Genomic DNA, 21,187 nt, shown 5'->3' with positions numbered 1-21,187 from the left:
CTATCTTTTTGTTATTATTATTATTATTATTATTATTATTATTATTATTATTATTATTATTATTATTATTATTATTATTATTATTATATAGGTCACCATTAAGATAATAACTTGTCACTAATAAAATTTTAGGATAATGAATAAAAAATAGAATTATATCAATATAATTAAAATCAATATAATCAAAATAGTTAAAAATATTTTTGATTGATAATTAGGTTAATAATGCATTAATTATTGATTTTAATAATTATAATAGAGATATTTTTTTTAAATTAGTATAATTATGAATTATTCATTAAAAGCTAAGTATAATATTATTATATAATTATAATTAAGATAATTTTTTGAAATAAATTTAAAAGAGATTAGTATTATAATAAAGAGATTATCTTAAATTAGCATAATTATGTATCATTCATTAAATACTAATTATAATATAATTATATCAATTAAAGATAATTTTAAAAATAAATTTAAAAGAGAGAAATAGTGCAATCATTTTGGAGGGAAAATAGATTCACGAAAAAATGACACATCTCCATCATAAGTTGGGAAAAAACCCAATTTTAGTATATTAAGTAGATAGATAGATTGGTATAAATTATAATAAATTATATAACATTTAAAAAGAAAATAAAATGAATAAGAAGAAAATAAAAATAAATAAAATAGATAGAAGACTACAATAAAATAAATTGAATGTGAGAGTTTTTTTATGGTATATTTTATATCACATCCGTTTCAATAATAATAATAATAAATAAAAATACGTCAACTTGATATCTAAGAAAAAATGATGAGATAAAATCATAATACAGTTCTAAAGTAAAAGCTTAAATTAGAACAGAATATCATTACACAACACATATTGAAAGTAATTTCACACTACAATATACCACAAACAGGTAAATGACTTAAATTTAAATACGAAATATTTTTTATTTATGTATACATGATAACACTATGGTCTATAAATACTTCATAGATAACATATGTTATATAGCTCCGAATGATGAGTATGAAAGTTGGAGAGTGTGGTAATTTGTGTCCACGATAGTTGCCTTCTTGCAACGATGCCTCATATGAAGAAAAAAAATTGTTGTAAAAGCTATCAAATGAAAGAGTAATTGGTAAACGAATGATATTTTCTTTTAGCATACATGGTCTTTTATAGTGGTAAAATAAAAATAGAAGGAATTAAATTTTATATTTTTATATTAAGAATAGGATTTGATATTTATCCTAATAAAATTATTATTGTTATCAATATAAATGGGTTAACAACTTGCCACTAATAAAATCATTGGATAATGAATAAGAATTAGAAGGATATCAATATAATTAAAATGTTTAAAAATATTTTTGATTGATAATTAGTTTAATAATGTATTAAATATTGATTTTATATAATTATAATAAAGATATTTTCCTAAATTAGTATAATTATGCATTATTCATTAAATGCATTTATTTTGGAGGGAAAATAAGTTCACGAGAAAGTAACACCTCACTTTCATTAGTTGGGAAAAAACCCAATTTTAGTATATTAAGTAGATTATTAGACAGAATTTGTTAGATTCTGTTTAGTGTTCTCTTATCCTATTATTTTTTTTTGTTAATTGTCAATAAAAAAAAATTTGAATTTGTAATATTTGTGAATAATTTATAATTTTAATTTCAAGAATTTGTAACGTCTTTAATCTATGTTATGAAGATTCGACTAAGTTTTTATGTTGGCTGTTGAAAACCTAACATAACTCTCTTCCTTCTTTTTGTAAATTTTTAAAAAAATTTATAACTATTAAAAATTAGAAATAAAACAGATCTACAATATATTACAAAGATTATTCTCACAAATTACTCCGTTGTCTATTTTAAAATAATTTAATAGAAAAGGAACATAATAAGAAAATAAAAAATGAAGATGTTTAAAATTGTACAACTAGACAAAATTATTCTTAAATGAAATAATATAAAATTAATGATTATTTTACTATTAAAATTAAACTAAAAGTAGTATCACTAGAAAACTAGTACATTAATTCACCATTTCATTTACTAAATGTATAAAATAATAAAAAGTTTGGTATTAATTTAGATGGTAAATATAATAAACTCAAACTAAAAAATCTTGAACTTAAATCTTAAATTTAACAAAATATTTTTTATAAATGGTATGTAATAAAGAATATATTTTTTAAAAAATTTGTGTACCAATTATTTTCCAATTGTTCATTATATATGGATGAATAATAAACAATAGATATCATTTTAATATTAAAAATAAATAAATATTTAAAAGAAAGTGATAATATCAGGTCACATATAATTTTTTTGTATTTTATATTTGTATAAATTTATAAAAAATAATAATATTGCAAAATTGAAATATCCGTATCCTTTCCTATTTTAAAATATTAAAAAGAATTAGATAATTATTTGAAAATTAAACATCCTTTCAATTTTATAAATAAATAATAATATACATTATAATTAATTTTTTCTTTCTTTTTATGTTGAAATTTTAAATTATTTAAATTATAATATATGTGAATAAAAATTATATTAAATTACATAAAAAAAACAATATGAAAGGTGGTGTAGACGAAGGCTGATTCTGTTGGATATAAATGTAATGTTTGTATTATATATTATCATGAGGTGAAAATTTAAGGTGCAGTCGACTTCATGCGAAGTTGATAACAGAGAGTAATTATATGAAAATTTAGTTAAATCAATTAAATCATCTAACAACTCTCAATTATCAACTTTACGTGAAATTGACTGCACATGAGTTTCTACTTCATTATGAATAAGATGAGTGTTTTTTTTTTCGTCATAAAGATGTTTTTTAATTTATTATTAATAAATCAGACTCTCAGTTTTTTAGGTTATGAAAATTTGAATGCAAATCTGAGGGTTTGAATTTTCGTGCACGGTTTTAAATTTTGCAATACACAAATTGGATGATCAAAATTATGTTGGTGTATTTTTTTATTTTATCATAAAACAAATTAAAAGGTCTAATTAGTACATTTAAAAAAATTAAAAAAGAAAATTACGTCTGAAAAGAAATGGTGGTACTACAAGGAGGACGCGTGGAAAGAAATGTAGAGAGTTGTGATAGCATAAGCATTACGTATGAATTGATGTCATGCTTAGCAACGACATCATTTGCAGAATCCGCCCGTACACTTCGCATCCTTCTAGATAAGATAACATCAAATGCCTCCCACCCCACCCCCACTCTATTAATTATTTAATTTAATTCTATAAATAAATAAATATAATTTGCGTTTATATAAATAAGGTTAGTTATGACTTTTTAGTTTTTATTTTTCTTTCTATTGCTTTTTAGCTCAATCCTTCTAGCTAGTCCTCTTACCCAACATTTACCCATAAATGAATTCCCCTCTCGACAAAGTACCACAGTACCACACACACGCATTTCTGATTTTTTTTTTAATTCCAAATATATATTCTATCCTATCAACCATTAAATTTAAAGGAGTCAAGTCACCAAAAAAAAAAAAACCATTAAAGGAGTCACATCAAGAAAGGAAAGAAAAAAAATTAGAAAAGTATGTCAAATAATTAAATACACATTTCAATAATGAATCAGAATAGAAAAGTCCTTCACTGAAATTCAAGCACTATCTCGCACCAAAAGCATCCTATCATGCATGGATACAATAAAAATTAAAAAACATTGTCACAAACTTAATTATTGTATATTTATATATATTATTTAATTTATTTTTAATATTTATATAAAAAATTTAATAATTAAATTTTTACATATCTAATATAATTGATATATTAATATTATTTACCTCAAAATATTTGTCAAAAACATAAAATATCAAAAAATAATAAAACCTATTTTGATAATATCATAAATGTATATATAGACAAAATTATTTTATTGACAATTAAGTTTACAATAATATTAAAAATTAACAAATATGTTGTGATTTCAAAACTTTTAAAATTATAATACTACTAGATCTTTTAATATAAAAAGTAAAAAATGAAACAAAATAAGAAAATACGTTAAAATTAAATGCATCTTTAATTTATTGATAGCACACTAATATTTAACAATAATATTAGAGAAAGAATGATTAATTTGCAGTGTAAAATAACTTTTTATTAATTATTATATTGTTGTACTTATTTTCTTCCCTTTATGTAATTTAGTCAAATGAATAAATTTTAAGAAATAATGATTAATTTAATTTTTATACCCGATTAGCATGAATTTTTTTTATACATATAATTAATTATATGATGTAACAAGAACAAAAATAACTTATTTTTTAAATTTATTATTTAAAAAATATTTAAATGCATAAGCTTAACAAAAATATTTAAAAAGTAATAAAAAATTTAAATNATTAAATTAAATAAAAATAATTATAAATTATTATATTTTTAATATTACAGTATACTTAATTAGATGATCGTCTAAATTTTTTATTTATTAATATATTAAAATTAGACTCATAATTTATCACGAGAGAGTAATAGTGGAGGGTGGAATGTGTTAAAACTTAAAACTTAAAAGAAAAGGATAAAAGTTTCCACGTTGAAAGCGGTAAATGACTAAATGGTATGTTTAGGTAAATCCAACATAATTTAAACAAAATGTGAGGTGATTAATAAAGAGCATGATTTGAGGTTTATCAAATCCGGAAAAAAATCAAAGAATGATAATAATAACATTATTGTGTATGAAAATAGAATATATCATAACAATAACATAACTACTCTCTACTGATCTGATTCTACTTCTCTTCTATATAAATCCCTGCCTTTCTTTCTTTCTTTCTTCATCCTCACAACAAAATACAAACTCTCATGGCCATGGAGCAACCCAAAGCAGCAACAACTCCGCCGCAACCACTGGTGGTCATGATGCCAACACAAGGCATGGGTCACCTCATCCCAATGATAGAGTTCGCCAAGCGCCTCGTGCGCCACCGCGACAACCTCCGTGTTAAGTTCATAATCCCCACCGACAGCGCACCCACCAAGACCCAAAACGCCATCCTCCGATCGCTCCCGTCCGCCATTTCCTACACCTTCCTCCCACCCGTTTCGCTCTCCGACTACCCCTTCGAAACCACCAAAATTGAAACCATCATGGCTCTCACCATCCTCCGCTCCTTTCCTTCCCTTCGCTCCGCCCTCCACGACCTCATCACCTCCAACTCCTCCCTCGTCGTTTCCGCCTTTGTCGTCGACCTCTTCGGCACCGACGCCTTCGACGTCGCCGCAGAATTCAACATTCCCCGCTACATCTTCTACCCTTCAACCGCCACGTGTCTCTCCTTCTTCCTCAACCTCCCAAAAATCGACCAGAGCGTCCAGTGCGAGTTCAGAGAACTGGCCGAACCCATCAAGATCCCCGGCTGCGTCCCCATTCACGGCAGGGACCTGCTGGACCCGGTTCAGGACCGCAGCAACGACGCATACAAGTGGGTCCTACACATCGTCACGCGCTACAGAGAAGCCGACGGAATCATACAAAACAGCTTCATGGAGCTCGAACCGGGTCCCGTCAAGGAGCTCTTAAAAGACGAACCGGGAAGGCCCCCGTTTTACCCTGTCGGACCACTGGTCAACCTTGAGTGCGGTCGAACCGGCGTGGAGGGGGAGGAGAATTCAGAGTGTCTTAAGTGGTTAGATGAGCAGCCAGCCGGGAGTGTCTTATTTGTCTCATTTGGCAGCGGTGGGACCCTCTCTAGTGCACAAATTGATGAGCTGGCACATGGCTTGGAAATGAGCGAACAGAGATTCTTGTGGGTCGTTAGAAGCCCAAACGATAAAGTGGCCAACGCATCTTATTTTAGTGCTGCCTCTCAAGCGGATCCTCTCGCTTTCTTACCGAAAGGGTTCCTTGAGAGGACCAAAGGTAGGGGATTCGCGGTGCTATCATGGGCACCACAGCCCCAAATCTTAGCCCATGAGTCCACTGGTGGGTTCCTCTCTCACTGTGGCTGGAACTCTACCCTAGAGAGTGTGGTGAATGGGGTGCCATTTATTGCGTGGCCGCTCTTTGCGGAGCAGAAGATGAATGCGGTGTTGCTTGCCGAGGAGGCTAAGGTGGCTCTGAGGCCCAAGGTCTCCGAGAATGGGTTGGTGGAGAGGGCGGAGATTGCGAGCGTGGTTAAATGCTTGATGGAAGGTGAGGAAGGGAAGAAGCTTCGATATCGGATGAAGGATTTGAAGGAAGGAGCTGAAAGAGCTCTTTCTGAAAATGGATCTTCAACCAATCATATTTCTCACCTTGCTCTTAAGTGGAGTAATTATTATAAGACAAAAACAACTGCTCTGCCAAATTAAGTAACAATTATGTAGCTAAGCTGCCTTAATTATTATTTATTAGCTAAATTATTATCTCCATTTACACTCCATTTTCGTACTGTTTTTCTTCTTTGTAATATACTTCTCTAGTCCACCCGCCGGCCAATTATAATTAATAAAGCCGCTGTATTTAATTTGGGTATGGAATCACTTTGTTTATTTCCATCTTTTTACTATATAGTTTGAAAAAATGATATGAATGAACATTAAAGTAATTAAAGTAACAAATGGGGTAGTTAATTTTGTTTATATATTTATTGGATAATGTTAGAGAACCAAAAAATAAAATAAAATTTATCTTATTTAATATTTAGTAAATATTAAATAAGACAAATTTTACTTATTTTTTATTAATTTTTTTGCTACTACACATTTTCCATATTTATTATATAATACCAGCAGTATGAAACTTGAAAGTTGAAACCCTTGTGTGGCTTTTATCTGAACGACAACGACCATGGATAATGGAAATATAATGTGGATGGGATCCACTTGGGCAGAAAATTCATAACACCACAATAATAAAGTTGGTTGATACGTATAAAGTGAGTGCCTCTCATTATTATTATTATTATTATTATTTAGAACAAGTCCATTTTCGAATGTGAGAAATATATAGAACCCTCTATTATATGTACGAGTTTCAACGGGAAAAATGATTTTGATAAGGAAATGGTGGTTAACTCCAACCACTTTCTCTCAAACGGTGAAGGAAGCATTGTGACATTGAACCTAAATAAAATTAATCAATAATTAAACATACATATCCATTGATACTGCAAGGCAAATTAAACCCCCGGAATTCAGAATGTTTGGTTATTATTCACGAGATTTACTTATTTGCATTTCATATACTGTTGTCATCCAATGCGATACGCAATCCAAACCAATGACGTTGGAAGCAGTTAGCCTAAGGAAGAATAGTATCCATAATCCACATTGACCAATAAAATTAAATGTTTGATTCTAGCTAGCTAGCTTATAGTAATTAATTAACACAAGCTAATTACTTAGATAAAAATATCGTTATACAAAGAAGGTAGTCGAAAATTATTAAATAATTTTGTGTTTGTTTAAATTTCGTAAAATAACATATATTAACATTTTAATTATTTTTTTATATACAATTTTATGTAATTAGCCGTCTTAATATAACGTATTTTTTTTTTAAATTATAATAATTCCGTGTCGTGTTTCAAATGGCCGATTGCCCGATTGTTTGTTGCAACGATAAGTGACATATGCTTACACCACCATCAAAAGATGCGAATCACGTGTGATCTTTTATACTTTACCAGTTTTTCTCTCTAACAGCTAAAAATTAAATAGTGATTATAAATATATAAATTTAAAATTTTATAAGATATATAGGGACAATATATATAAAATATAAAATATTTTTAGATAAATATAATGATATTTTAATATTTTATTAATATTAAAATATAAATTAATTTTTTAATTAATTATTAAAACAAAAATTTTTTTAATATTTTTTAATTATATAAAATATTTAAAATATTTTTTATTTTAATAATTAATAATATATATTGTTTTTAAACTCATTTTAAGAAAAAGGTTAGACACATTGACATATGATGGTATTTAGGTGTATCCAAGTGTATTTGAAAAAGAATTTTTTATTTTTAATTAAAATACGATTAAATACAAAAGATACGCGAGTCGAACGAGTGTTGTGTCCAAAATGTGTCTGCCACACAGACACGGCAAATCAGAAAAGTGTCAGTGCTTCATAAGTCAACAGTTTTACTTGCTACAAAAGTTGAAATTAAATAACGGTGTATAAAAGATGGGAAATTCTACTGCTGTCTAATTTGTCTGAGAAGCGAAAATGTGGATCTCATCTTTTATACTTGTGTCGAACCGTTAAAAAAATTAGAGTTAAGTACGATTTTGTCTCTAACGTAAAGGCCGAAAATTTATTTCGTCTTTGGCCTTTTTTCGCTACAAAATGGTCCCTAAGGTTTCAGTTTGTTTAAAAATCGTCCTTCGGACGAAAATGCCCTTCCCTCTTCTTCTCCAAAATGCAGAAACAGAAGCAGAATGCAGAAGCAGAAAGCAGAAGTAGTGAAACAACAACAACAATGAAACAACAACAATTAGAAGAACAACACCACCAACAACAATGGATAATGAAATAAAAGCAACAACAAAAGCAAAAGCAGAAGCAGAGAGGAGAGGAGGGGCTGCGGAAGTAAACTGCAAATCGCGAGGAGCGGAGAGATGCGGTGGTGGTGGCAGATCGCGTGGAAAGGGCTGAGACAGTGGTGGCGACACCGCAAATTGCAATGAGAACGGTGAGGAAACAGCAGTGGCGACAGCGGCGTGGAGATTCCCCACTCTTCATTCCCTTTCTTTCTTTTTTTAAATTTTATTTTATAATTTTTTTAATTAAGGATAAAATTGTATTAAAAGTAAAAATTTTGGTAGAAAGAACAATTTTAAAACAAATTGAAACTTCTGGGATTAGTTTATAGCGAAAAAAAGTCGAAGACGAAATAAATTTTTGGCCTCTACGTTAAGGATCAAAATCGTATTTAACCCAAAAAATTAATTAGGTAGTGATCTGTTAGCTTAGCTGTAACCCAGCCCAAATACATTTATAAATCGAATTAGAATGAAATATACAAAAGCGTGCTTTATTCAGTTACAAAGATTCTAGGCTATAATAGATATATTGGAAAACGTTCTCAAAGGATTTTCAAAATATCAAGACTACGAACAACTGCTATAGGGGAACAACTTTATAAATGCCGAACCCTAACTATGCAAGAATGTATGCTATTTCACTCTGAATTGCATTATACTCATCTTATCAGCTTACATTCTTACTGACTTGAGCGTTGGAGTGCCTTTATAGTGCCCACCATCATCGTTCTTTGGAAACTAACGTATACCTCCTCCCAACCCAGTGGAGATAAGCTCAACTCTAAACAAGACGGGCTATACCTCTTCCCAGGCTTACCACACAGGAACATTTGGCGCCAACCGTGGGACCAATTTGTTTTTAAGCTAAACCCCACCATCATCTTTTCTACCCCTTTTTTCACTTCTTTTTTGCAAGTCACAACCTATGACAGAAGAGCAAAGTAACACTCCTCCTCCTTCCACTCAAGCCGAGCTTCTGGCTATCAATGAGTCCTTGCGGGCGGAAGTCCAACACATGACCGAGCTAATAAACTAGAAGCAAAACAGCCACGTGACGAGGAAGAACAGAAAAACCTTGCCAACGACAACAATGATGAAGACCATACTGCAAAAACCAAAACTGCGGTGATAGCCACCCCAAAGCCATCAATAAAGAGAACCAATCCCTTTTCAAAGAAAGTTATGAACTTTCAAATGCCAAAGAACTTCACTCTACTGATGACCCTGAAACCCTATAAGGGGATTGGCGACCCTAACATCCATGTTACTAAATTTTACTCAATGATGTTTATGAACCGTACATCTGGCCTAATACTTTGTCGAACATTTCTAACCTTCATAGATGGTGCTGCCTTGGTATGGTTTTTTAGTTTATCTACAGGTTCTATATTGAGCTTCAATGAGTTGGCCGACCTCTTCATCAATAACTTCACAGTTTCCAAGATCTATGTTCACAACTCACACTATCTCAGCACCATAAAACAAGGATAACATGAAAGTCTCAAAGACTACATGACAAAGTTCGCTGAAGTTGCCATGAAAATACCTAACCTGAATCAGGAAGTCCACTTGCATGCAATAAAATGTAGGCTCCAACATGGAAAATTTTAAGAAACTATAGCAGCGATGAAGCCAAAGATACTGACCGAGTTCGGAGAAAGAGCAACAAGCCAAATTAAAATAAAAGAACTTTGACAAATTTGAAGAGCAGAAAGACCTAACCCTAGCAGAGAGGAAGAAAAATGAAATAAACATTCAAACAATAAGGCGAATCAAAAGCCATTCAAACTAGCACCGAAGTTTGACACATATACTCTATTCAACATTAAAAGAGAAGACATCATTTAAGATATCTTGCACTCTAAATTGATTAAGGCACCAAACAAAGCGGGAACTTACCAAGACCAACGATACGTGGATAAATCAAAATACTATACTTTTCATCAGAAGTATGGCCATAACATTGATGCTTGTGTTATAGCAAAAGACCTATTCGAGAAACTATCCCGCTAGGGCCTGTTAGACAAATACATAGTTAGTCAAGGACAGTGGCTAAACACAACAGATGTTGGCCAACATTCAAACTCAAATGACAATTATAGAGACAAAGGAAAAAAGATAAACGAAAATCCTAATCAACCTCGTGACATTATTAATTGTATTTCTAGTGGTTTTGCAGGTGGAGGATGCAGTAACTCTGCCAGAAAGAGGTCGTATAGAGCCATGATGTTAGTGACCGAGTCTGAACCGACTTAACCATTGACGTGAATATCCTAGAGATCACATTCAAACCTTCAGACTTCAAAACGATGGATAAAAATTTTGACGACCCTATAGTTATATCACTTCAAGTCGAAAATATTAGTGAAAAAGTCCTTTTAGATCCGGGCAGTAGTGCAAATGTACTGTTCTATTCTACATATCAAAAAATGAAGTTAAGTGACAAAGCCATACAACCATCAATATGAGAACTGGTAGGTTTCTCAAGTGAGCATGTTCCAATACAAGGTTATATATGGTTACAAACAACCTTAGGTCAATATCTTAATTGTAAAATGTAATATCCTACCATACAGAACTTTACGCTTATGTTCGTAAATCAGAGATGGTGAGGTATTACAACCTCTAAAAGACAAAAATGCATGCATAGGCATATATGAAAAGGTGTTTTAACTAGAACAAATTTCAAGTGCAGAACAAAAGTAACACATAATGTCATCATAGCGTTGTTCTACACTTAATTTTACAACTTAAATGATAATTTAATTGATATAATATTTTAATTATTTTTTAAATTGTATATTGTATAAATATAGTTGGTCTTTTTTATATTGTATAGCTATATGCTACTTCTAATTCTGAAAAATTTTATGTTTTAACTTCTATACTACTTTAGAGGTTTAACTTTTTAATAACTTTTTCAACATCAAAAGTTTCGATAATGATTTTTTACAGGTTAAAGAATTAAAAGATAATTTTTAATAAAATTTTAGAAATTATTTATTATTTGATTTTAAATATATAAATTTAGTCACTTAAAAGAATTTATAAATTTGTAAAGATATAATAATTTTCTAAATTTAAACTAAAACACAATTTAAATTTATATTTTTATTCGTTTTAATATTTTTATATTTTATTTAAATTCAGATAAAAGTATTTTTATTGATATTTATATTTTAAATTAATAAATAATAAATAAATTGTTAATTTGTGCATAAAATAGCATAAATCGAATCAATTGTACATAAAATACTATTTGTACAATACATTTATGATAAATTAAATTAACTTTAATTTATATGTAAATAATATAAATCGAATCAATTTGATTTGATTTATATAAAAGTGTTTAAGATATAATGTGTAAAAAATTATTAATTTTATCAACTTTTTCACTTTGAAATATCTTAATTCATTTTAATTAATTAGTACTTTGATTTGTTTTATTAGTTTCATCTATCATCATTTTCAAAAAGCGAAATGCTTTATCCGATTTTTCATCTTTGAAGTCTAATTTTCCAAAAAAACAAATAAATAAAAGGAGCAAAGAAGAAAGCAACATCAATATCATCATCTAAGCCTTTCCATCCATAAATTCACACATTATTAGTTAAAAGTGGGAGAGGAAAAGGAAGAAAACAACAAAATCACCGCCTAAAAAATCCACCTTATAAATGTGTAGACTGTAGATATATAGTACAAACAACACACGTTGTGAATGTCGGGAAGACCGGCCCCCCATGCATGCCAGATTTTCTTAAATCCACACATCGTCAATTATCATCGATGCCACATATATTGATATTGATGTCAAATATTAATCATATTTTTGCCTTATGCATAACTCCATATGTAAATAGAACTTCCTTCAATAAAGGGAGATGGAAAAATTGCACTTGTTCATTCAAAACGGTAACGTGTGTCACGTGTGAGTTGTGACCCTTCCGTGGTGTACAATAATTCTTATTTATTACTATCACCTACCATCGTGCATGCATGACTGCATCTTAAGCTGTTTTCTAATTTGTTTATATACTAAAACAATTCAATGCATTAACACATAGTTGCGGATATGACAAAAATAAGTTTACAGCAAACTAGAGACATGAAAGTTGAGTACAAAATTGAAACTTCACTCTTCTTTAATATATAATTGTACAAATTAATCTTATGAGTTTTTGGGAAACTTAGAAAGAAAATGAAAAAGCTAAAGAAACAACTACTTTGTGATTCTGATATTGGCTATTTTTTTTATATGGAACAATATAGTATTTTTATTAAAAATAGAATTATTTAGTGTAATTACAGGAGGTAAATTTTGTAGGTAAAGAGTCAATATAAGCGTGTTGAATACGTGTCATTATTCTACAACACATAGAGTATGGGTTAGACACGTGTCATCATCCTCACAACATGCAGGATATGTGTTGGACACGTGTCAACATTTTAGTCACATATATCTAAATGAGATTATTTAGTGTAATTATAGGTAGGTAAATTTTATAGTTAAAAAATTAACACGCAAAATGCGTATTGGACACATATCATCGTCCTGATGATACACAAGATACGTGTTATCATTCTAGTAACACGTAGAATGTATGCGTGTTGGACACCTTTTTACACCTTCACAATACCGTAATACACTTTAAATAACAATATTCAATCAAAACACTATCTTTATTTTCGTATTAAAAATAACTGCCTGATATTAACTATATTATAATATTATTAATATACAAAAAGAGGACGAACAATTTCATCCAAAAAAAGAGAAATGCGTGAAAATTACTATATTCATCCAATCAAATGAATGTTAACATCTTCCTTTAGTAAAGAGTTAAAAACCCGGAAAATAATCGCTAATGTATGTATTGTAGAAAATTCATATGTTTGAAAAAAAAAATTAAAGTAAAGAATTCTAACAAATATCTTTAACCAGACAAAATAAAATTATTAAGAGACAAAAAAAAAATACAAAATAAAATAAATGAAGAGAACAACTAATGGTGCAAAAACAAAACCTGGACTGAAGCTGTCTTTGAAGTCAAATCCAAAATTGCGTGCCTCTGATGGCATTCACGGTTGGTGCACACCTGTGCGAGGGGTCCTGATTCTTCAAGCCATGTCCCATCCCCAAAGCTTGAGGACAAATATTTAATTTTTTAGAAGAGTTGTTAACAAGTATTTGTTGATGATATTATAAGAAGAAAATTATTATCCAAAATATAAAATAAAGGTCAATATTTAAGTTTTTTTATGCATTTAATATATTAAAATTTAAAAATTAAAAAGATTACTTTTTATTATCTTAGTTAAAGAATTAAATATGATTTTAGTCCTTAAAGTATAGGTCAAATAATTTTTTTGTCTCCAATTTTTTTTACATACAAAATGGTCCCTAAAATTTAATTTAGTTTTTAAATTGTCTTTAACGTTTAATTTAGTTTTAAATTTTTTGTGGCAAAAGCAGAGACAGAGATAGATCGTGGACAGCTTCTTCTTCTTCTCTTCCCCTTTCGCAGGAGCAGAAACACTCTTCTTCTCTTATTTATTTTTTTTTAAATTCTATAAATTTTTTTGTTATGACTATTTGGTTCAAAATTTTAAGATTTAAGCAAAAAGAACGATTTTAAAACTTAATTTTAAACCTTAAGGATAATTTTGCATAAAAAAAATGGAAACAAATAAAATTTCAGCCTATATCTAAAAGACCAAAAACATAGTTAACCCTTAATATTCTTATAATACTTTTTAATTAAACTTTTTTCATTTTAAGGACTGGACTGTGATTCTGTAAAAACTAAAAACTGCATTAGTAATGGATTAGCTGAAGAGGTTATTTTTTTTATTTCCTTTCTTTGGGTCTTGAGCTCGATTTTATTTGAAGACACCTAAATGGGCTTTGCATTATGGGCCATATGCGGCCCATCATTTTAACGACTTTAACAATGTTGAATGAAGTTGATAAAAAGAAATACATTGAATAAGGCGCTAAAGAAAATGCACAACCCCCCTCCCCCCAAAAACAAAAACATACATCTCGCAATGAAAATGACGAAATGACGAAATGAATATGGCTAAAAAGTTTAAAGTTCTGATTTTTTACTTTCTTTTTTCTTCTTTAATCTTCAAATACAAAGTCTCCTAACTTAGTTGAGTTAGTTTCTTATTAAAATAATCCCTATAAAATTTAGGTTCAAATTTCATTACAGAATAAAAAAGAATGTCATGCATTGCATGCAGATCATATCTCATTTCCAGTTCTAAAAGGTGTCATCTCAATTTTTTCTCATGTCATTACTACTTTGTTTTGTTTTTTTTTTTTTAAATTGAAACCACGTCGTTACTTTGTACAAATTATTGGGTATAAAAAAAGAGAGCAAATTAAACGAATAAACCGTATAGATAACAGGCTAAGTACGCGGGGGCCTATGAAATAGTGAGAGAAGAGAGGCGAAGAAAAAAGAATGAAGAATCTCAAAATGATGAGCAATTACAATGCAACTAACATATACACTTAATTGTAAACTAACCCTGTTTAGTTCTAATTACTTTTTTACTAAAGTGTAACAACTTTCTTTGAAAAAATAAAATCAATTTTGATGATTAAAATACTTCGTTTGAATTAGAAGAAATATCAAATTTTAAAAAAGGATCATTTTTATTGTGATAAACTAAAAATTAATTTTAATTTGTCTACAAGTTAATGATGATGCAAGTTGATAGTAAAATTTGACTAATTCAAAAATCAAAAGATAATTATTATTTAGTCAAATATTTTAACTTGAGATGATCAACTTATAACTTATGGATATGTAAATTGATAATACTATTAAGTTATTATATTTGCAATGTAATTTCATTACTTATAAATTACAGAATTAGTATAAATAGATGGTCGGTTAATGGTTAAATTAGTTTCTAAAAAATGGATCGATCATCAATTTTGTTTTTGAATAATTTTTTTAATTAAATTTATTTTTTAAAGATTTAAAATCAATCATGTAAGATTTCACATCGGTTGGGGAAGAGAATGAAGTATGCCTTATAAATGTGTGGATACATCTCCTTAGCATGATGTGTTTTGACGAGTGAGTGTGCGGGGTTTCGGCTATCATCCCTATCGTCAAAGGCAAAACGGTGAGGCCTTATGTGCCAAAGTGGATAATATCGTACTAGCGGGTGGTTTGAGATGTTACAAAAGGATATTCTTTTGATAGACATAAATAACAAACAATTTTTCATATCTAGAAATGTAACTTTTTATGAAAATTTCTTTCCATACGGGAATAATCAGTTTCTCATCAATTTGAATATGTTTCCAATTCTAATTAAGACACTAAACATATATTACATAATTATGATCCTATAAATGTCTTTGATAGCAGCACATTATTTTTTCATACCTTAGATTTACATCTCATTCAACATACATTGCCAAAATACTTCTTCCAACATAATTGATGTTCAACAACAGCCAACCTTACCCATTTCTTTGGGATTACCAGCAACACCAGCATCATGTACTACACCATCGTATGATTAAAATCCATCTAATCCCCAACCCACTAATATTAATCCACCTCCTTCACTAAGAAGATCTCTTAGAGAAAGAACCAAGCCAAGATACCTTGATGATTATGAATGTATGCAAACTACTGTCTCTGATAGCATGATCCAATCATCAATCACAAAAATGTATCCTCTTTCTAATTACTTGAGTTACAATTCTCTGTCACAATCACACAAAGCACTTTCCATTACAATTTTCACAAATCCGAAGCCAAAGAACTATGAGTAGGCTATTCTGAGTGATTGTTGGCGGAAAGCAATCAAAGCTGAGATTGAAGCATTAGAGAAAAGCAAGACCTGAAAACTTACCACTCTACCGAAAGAGAATCATGCAATCGGATGTAAATGAATTTTTAAAACCAAGTATAACTCTAATGAGTTGCCCCCTGGTTTAAATGCACATCTAGGAATGGTTTGCAAGTTGGAGCGATCCTTATATGGCCTTAAGCAAGCAAGTCGCTAGTGGAACTCTAAGTTATGCTCGGTCTTGATTGCTTCAGGTTACTCACAATCAAAGGCAGATCATTCCTTTTTCACCAAATCTTCTCCAACAGGTTTCACTTCTATTCTTGTTTATGTCGATGATTTGGTTCTAGCGGGAGATGACATAGAAGAGATCTAACGTGTGAAGGTGAAATTCAACACTTTGTTCAAAATCAAAGATTCAGGCGAACTAAAATTGTTCTTGGGCATGGAAGTTGCAAGGAGTAAAAGGGGAATAACTTTGTATCAAAAGAAGTATACTTTTGATCTCCTAAAAGAGTATGAATTATTAGATTCAAAACTAGCCAGCACACCTATGAATTATTCAATTCATCTCTCAAAGTCATCAAGAACATTATTGAATGATGCTAAGTCATATAGAAGACTCATTGGAAGGTTGACATACCTCACTAATACCAGGCCTTGACATAAGCTGTTAGCAAGTTAAGTCAATTTCTAGATTGTTCCACAGATGAACAATTCAAAGCAGCCTTACATGTGTTGAAGTACTTAAAAGGAGTTCCTCAAAAAGGATTACTTTTTGAGTCTGTTTGTGACTTGTCCCTCCGTGGTTTCTCAGATTCTGATTGGGGTACCTGTCCGGATACCCGAATATCAGTGTTCGGATATTGCTTCTTTCTTGAAAGATCTTTGGTGTCTTGGAAAAGTAAAAAACAGCAAATAGTTGTTCGATCATCTTCGAAGGCAGAATATCAAGCAATGGCTCTTGCAACTTGTGAAAAAATTTGGCTTATGTACATCTTGAATGACTTCAAAATCAAGTTATCAGGCCCTATGACATTATTTTGTGATAACCAATCTACTAGATATATTGCGACTAACCCAGTGTTTCATGAAAGGACGAAACACATTGAGATTGATTGTCACAAAATTAGAGAAAATATTCAAGACAATTTTTTAAAGCTCATGCCAATTCCATCAAAAGAACAACTTGCTGATGTCCTTACAAAGACACTTCCACCTGGTCCTTTTGAAGAAATGTAGTAAGATTGGAATGTATAATTTGTACATTCCCAGAGAGACTATTAATGTGTGAATACTACTAGTACTTTCAGGGAGGCTATTATTTGATATTAGTACTCCCAGGGAGGTTATTATTGGGTATTGTGTGACATTAATGAATTACATTTGTATAATAGAATATGAAAAGGTAGTTAGTATAAATTTTCTTTTTTCTTCTTTTTTTTTACTATATATAACTATATCTTTTGTGTTTATAAAATAATGATTTTCCACTAATATAATAGACACATTTTTCTATTTTTTAACTTGCTTTTTACTAAAAAATTTACAGGTCAAAATAGATTTCATCAAAAACACTTACACAATAATAATAACAACTAAAAAAGATCATGTAAGCATTATTTGATGTCCCAAATCCTTGCATGGTTTCATAAGTTCCACACTTACATTTATGGTATTGGAACTTTGCTTTTATTTTCCCACTTGCATTACTACTCGAATCTATCATATTCTTTTTCTAGCCACAATGTGTGTGAGATTAAAGATTATTCTGGATCACTCTTAGTTGTTGTTTGTGTTGAGATTCGAAGAGAGAGAGAGAGTGAGAGATAGTTCAAAATACATATTTCTCTTTCAATGAGAATGACATCGTTTTAATGAGTGGGCAAGATTTAGTAATCCCAATAAATAAGTATCTATCTACGTAAAATATATTTAAGTTATGTTATTAGATTAATGTTATATGTCAATTTTTTTCGTTAACTCTAAACAAAAAAAAATTACGAAAAGATCTAAAAACTTATCTATTTTTAAAAAGAACATAAATCGAAAAGAGTGTTTACTTTTATATAAATTTTATATTACAGCTCGCACACTCCAAAAATATTTCTAAAAAAGCTTAATAGATAACTAATTAAGTGCACACTCTAACAAGCTGTTATAAATAGTAGCTGTGAGTTGGCAGCCTATATCAACTGACAACTAACATAGTAACATGGTGTTTGGCAGTTTTTGTTTTGTTTTTTCTTTTTTTTTTTCCTTCTATGTTTGGCTGTGTTTATGAAAGGTGATATGTATTTACTAATTCAATGAGACATAAATTTTAATAACATACTAATATATAAAGACATATAAAATATTTATATTTAGTGTCTTATAAAAAAAATTAGAATATAAATATTAAATATATTTTAATTTTTTTATTATTTTTTCTCTTCAAAATTTTTACAATTTTATTTTCTATTCTTTTTATTCAATAACAACAAATTGCTGTTAAGAGTAAAATTGGTTTTTAACTAGAAATATATTTTTATATTTTATTAATGTCTTAATAACTAAGCAAATTACATGTAATTAGGTATGTGTGTTTCTGTATGCGTTTCGAAACAATAATTAAACCCAATCTAAAATAACACATATATACTATTTCACATGTATTTCATCGTCGCTCCTGACGTCACTTAGCTTTTTCGTTCAGCAGCGGCTTCGGATGATATAGATATAGAGTTAATAGTCAAATGAGTTTTTAAAAGATAAGATATTTTTTAAATTTATTTTTGAAAGATTTTTTTTTTAATTAAATTGGTCTTTTAAAGATTACGAATTAGTCATATCTATCTTTCAGTTACTTCACTCACAATTTTCATCAACGATTAATAATATAAAATGTTAACTGATAACATACATGAGACATAACATGTTTAATTCGCCGTTGACTAAATATGTTTATAAATATCTATCAATTTAGTCACTAGATTATATTAGAAATAAAATTTTTGTAATTAAAAAAAATAATTAAATTAATAAATTTTCATAAACATATTTAGTTAATATCCAATTAGACATATCAGATATTATATGTATTATCAATTAATATTTTATAATAGACTTTCATTTGTACCAATGTACTTGATTGGTAAGCTGGTATACAGTAAATAATAGCCATTTAGATACTAATAAAAAAAATAGAAGCCGTTGAGAACTTGAGATGTTAGGGAAAATAACTAAAGTGCATTTTAGAAAATTCAGAATATGGTGTGTAATGGATCTGTCTTGTCGGTTGTAGATGGCTTATAAATAGCTCTTGGTTTAGCTAGCTTAACTGTGTTAGGACTTAGAACCAATGCTCTATTATAGGTCTCTTTTTCCGAAAAAAAAAGAGGCTTCATAGGGATGTAATTTTGTCATTAGACTAGTATAGTGGTTTAATTTAAATTTTGTGATGAAATATATATTAGTGTTTAAATTAAGAAAATAGTTAGAATATATATGTCTAATTAAAAAAAAGTTGTCATTAGACTAGCTAATGTTATTAATCATTAAAATGATCATTTTTCGTCCTATTATTTCAAGTATTACATAAGTATTATAATACATTAATAATATAAAATTTTTGGTTATGAGATTAAAAAAAATAAGTAATCTTTTATTAGGGTAAAAAACCATAATAAGCCAAGGCAAGAAGTGTGTAACGTAAATACGCCAAACCAAAAATCGTTTCAGCAATAAGCCAAACACTATCTATATGTAATTCGAACCAAGGTGGTTCGAACTACAAACCTTAGTAAATCGAACCAGGGTGGTTCGAATTAAGGGAGAGGAAGTTTGAACGTAATTCGAACCAAGGTGGTTCGAACGTAATTCGAACCAAGGTGGTTCGAACTCACCATACACGTAATTCGAACTGGTCTAGTTTGAATTATACATTCGAAACCAAACCATGTAATTCGAACCAACCTGGTTCGAATTACCCTTGGCGTGCTCCTTCATAATTCGAACCAAGGTGGTTCGAATTAGGGGTGATTCGGCTATATAAGGAGTTCGAATCACCCTCATTCGAACTATTATTCCTCCCCCCTACCCCACAAAATCTCAGAGAAAACGACCCAGATTCTCTCCGAGGAAGACCTGAACGGAATACTCTGCTCATGGGGGACGATCCGGCACGGTTATATCGCTTGGACGGAGTCGCTCATATAGCCGGGGTCATCAACGAGGAGGTTAGTACGGAACTATTTTTGATTCTAGCGGTATTTGTGCCTTAGTGGTTTTGCATGTGGGTTAGATGGTGGTTTATGTTAGTGGTTTATGTAGGTGGTTTATGTTAGTGGTTTAAGTTAGCGGTTTAAGTTAGCGGTTTATGCTAGTGGTTTAGGTTTGTGGTTTAGGGTAGTTGTTTATGTTAGTGGTTTATGTTAGTGGTTTATGTTGGTGGTTTATGTTAGTGGTTTAAGTTAGTGGTTTATGTTGGTGGTTTATGTTGGTGGTTTATGTTGGCGGTTTTTGCGAGTGGTTTATGCTAGCGGTTTATGTTAGTGGTTTAGGGTATGTGGTTTTATTTAGCAGAATGGTTTGTTGATTGATGAGCGGATATATTACGGTTGTGGTTGGTTTCTATGCTGGTTCTAACTATGCGGTTCATTTTGTGCGCAGCCCCAGCGATGCATTAGGAGCATGCGGCGGCAGCAGGGCATGCGACTTGATGACAGATACGTTCCGTACTTGCAGATGGCAGGTCTATACCATCTTGCAAGGCTGAACGACCGATGGTTCCGGCTAGACGAGGCCCTTGTCAGTGCATTCGTGGAGCGATGGCGTCCCA

General features: G+C 30.2%; 2 protein-coding genes across 2 annotated transcripts in view; both read left to right on the top strand.

The window, feature by feature from the left end:
• The first annotated feature begins 4,786 nt into the window (after positions 1 to 4,786).
• Positions 4,787 to 6,537, top strand: LOC107491960 (hydroquinone glucosyltransferase). Its single transcript, XM_016112905.3, has one exon. The coding sequence runs from the start codon at positions 4,864 to 4,866 to the stop codon at positions 6,349 to 6,351; it is 1,488 nt and encodes a 495-aa protein (XP_015968391.1). The 5' UTR covers positions 4,787 to 4,863; the 3' UTR covers positions 6,352 to 6,537.
• A 13,976-nt stretch (positions 6,538 to 20,513) lies between these two features.
• The window catches only part of LOC127748376 (serine/threonine-protein phosphatase 7 long form homolog), a 21,474-nt gene continuing 20,800 nt past the window's right edge, over positions 20,514 to 21,187 (top strand). Inside the window, exons 1-2 of the mRNA XM_052262750.1 lie at positions 20,514 to 20,585; positions 21,019 to 21,156. Of these exons, the coding sequence (XP_052118710.1) occupies positions 20,514 to 20,585; positions 21,019 to 21,156 (210 nt within the window). The remainder of the gene's footprint in view (positions 20,586 to 21,018; positions 21,157 to 21,187) is intronic.

This window comes from Arachis duranensis, chromosome 6 (assembly GCF_000817695.3).
Source record: "Arachis duranensis cultivar V14167 chromosome 6, aradu.V14167.gnm2.J7QH, whole genome shotgun sequence".
Taxonomy (NCBI): domain Eukaryota; kingdom Viridiplantae; phylum Streptophyta; class Magnoliopsida; order Fabales; family Fabaceae; genus Arachis; species Arachis duranensis.
This window is presented reverse-complemented; position numbering and strand designations above follow the sequence as displayed.

What these genes read in the sequence shown, in the direction of transcription:
- LOC107491960 (XM_016112905.3), top strand. Translation starts at nt 4,864, where the DNA reads ATGGCCATGGAGCAACCCAAAGCAGCAACAACTCCGCCGCAACCACTG.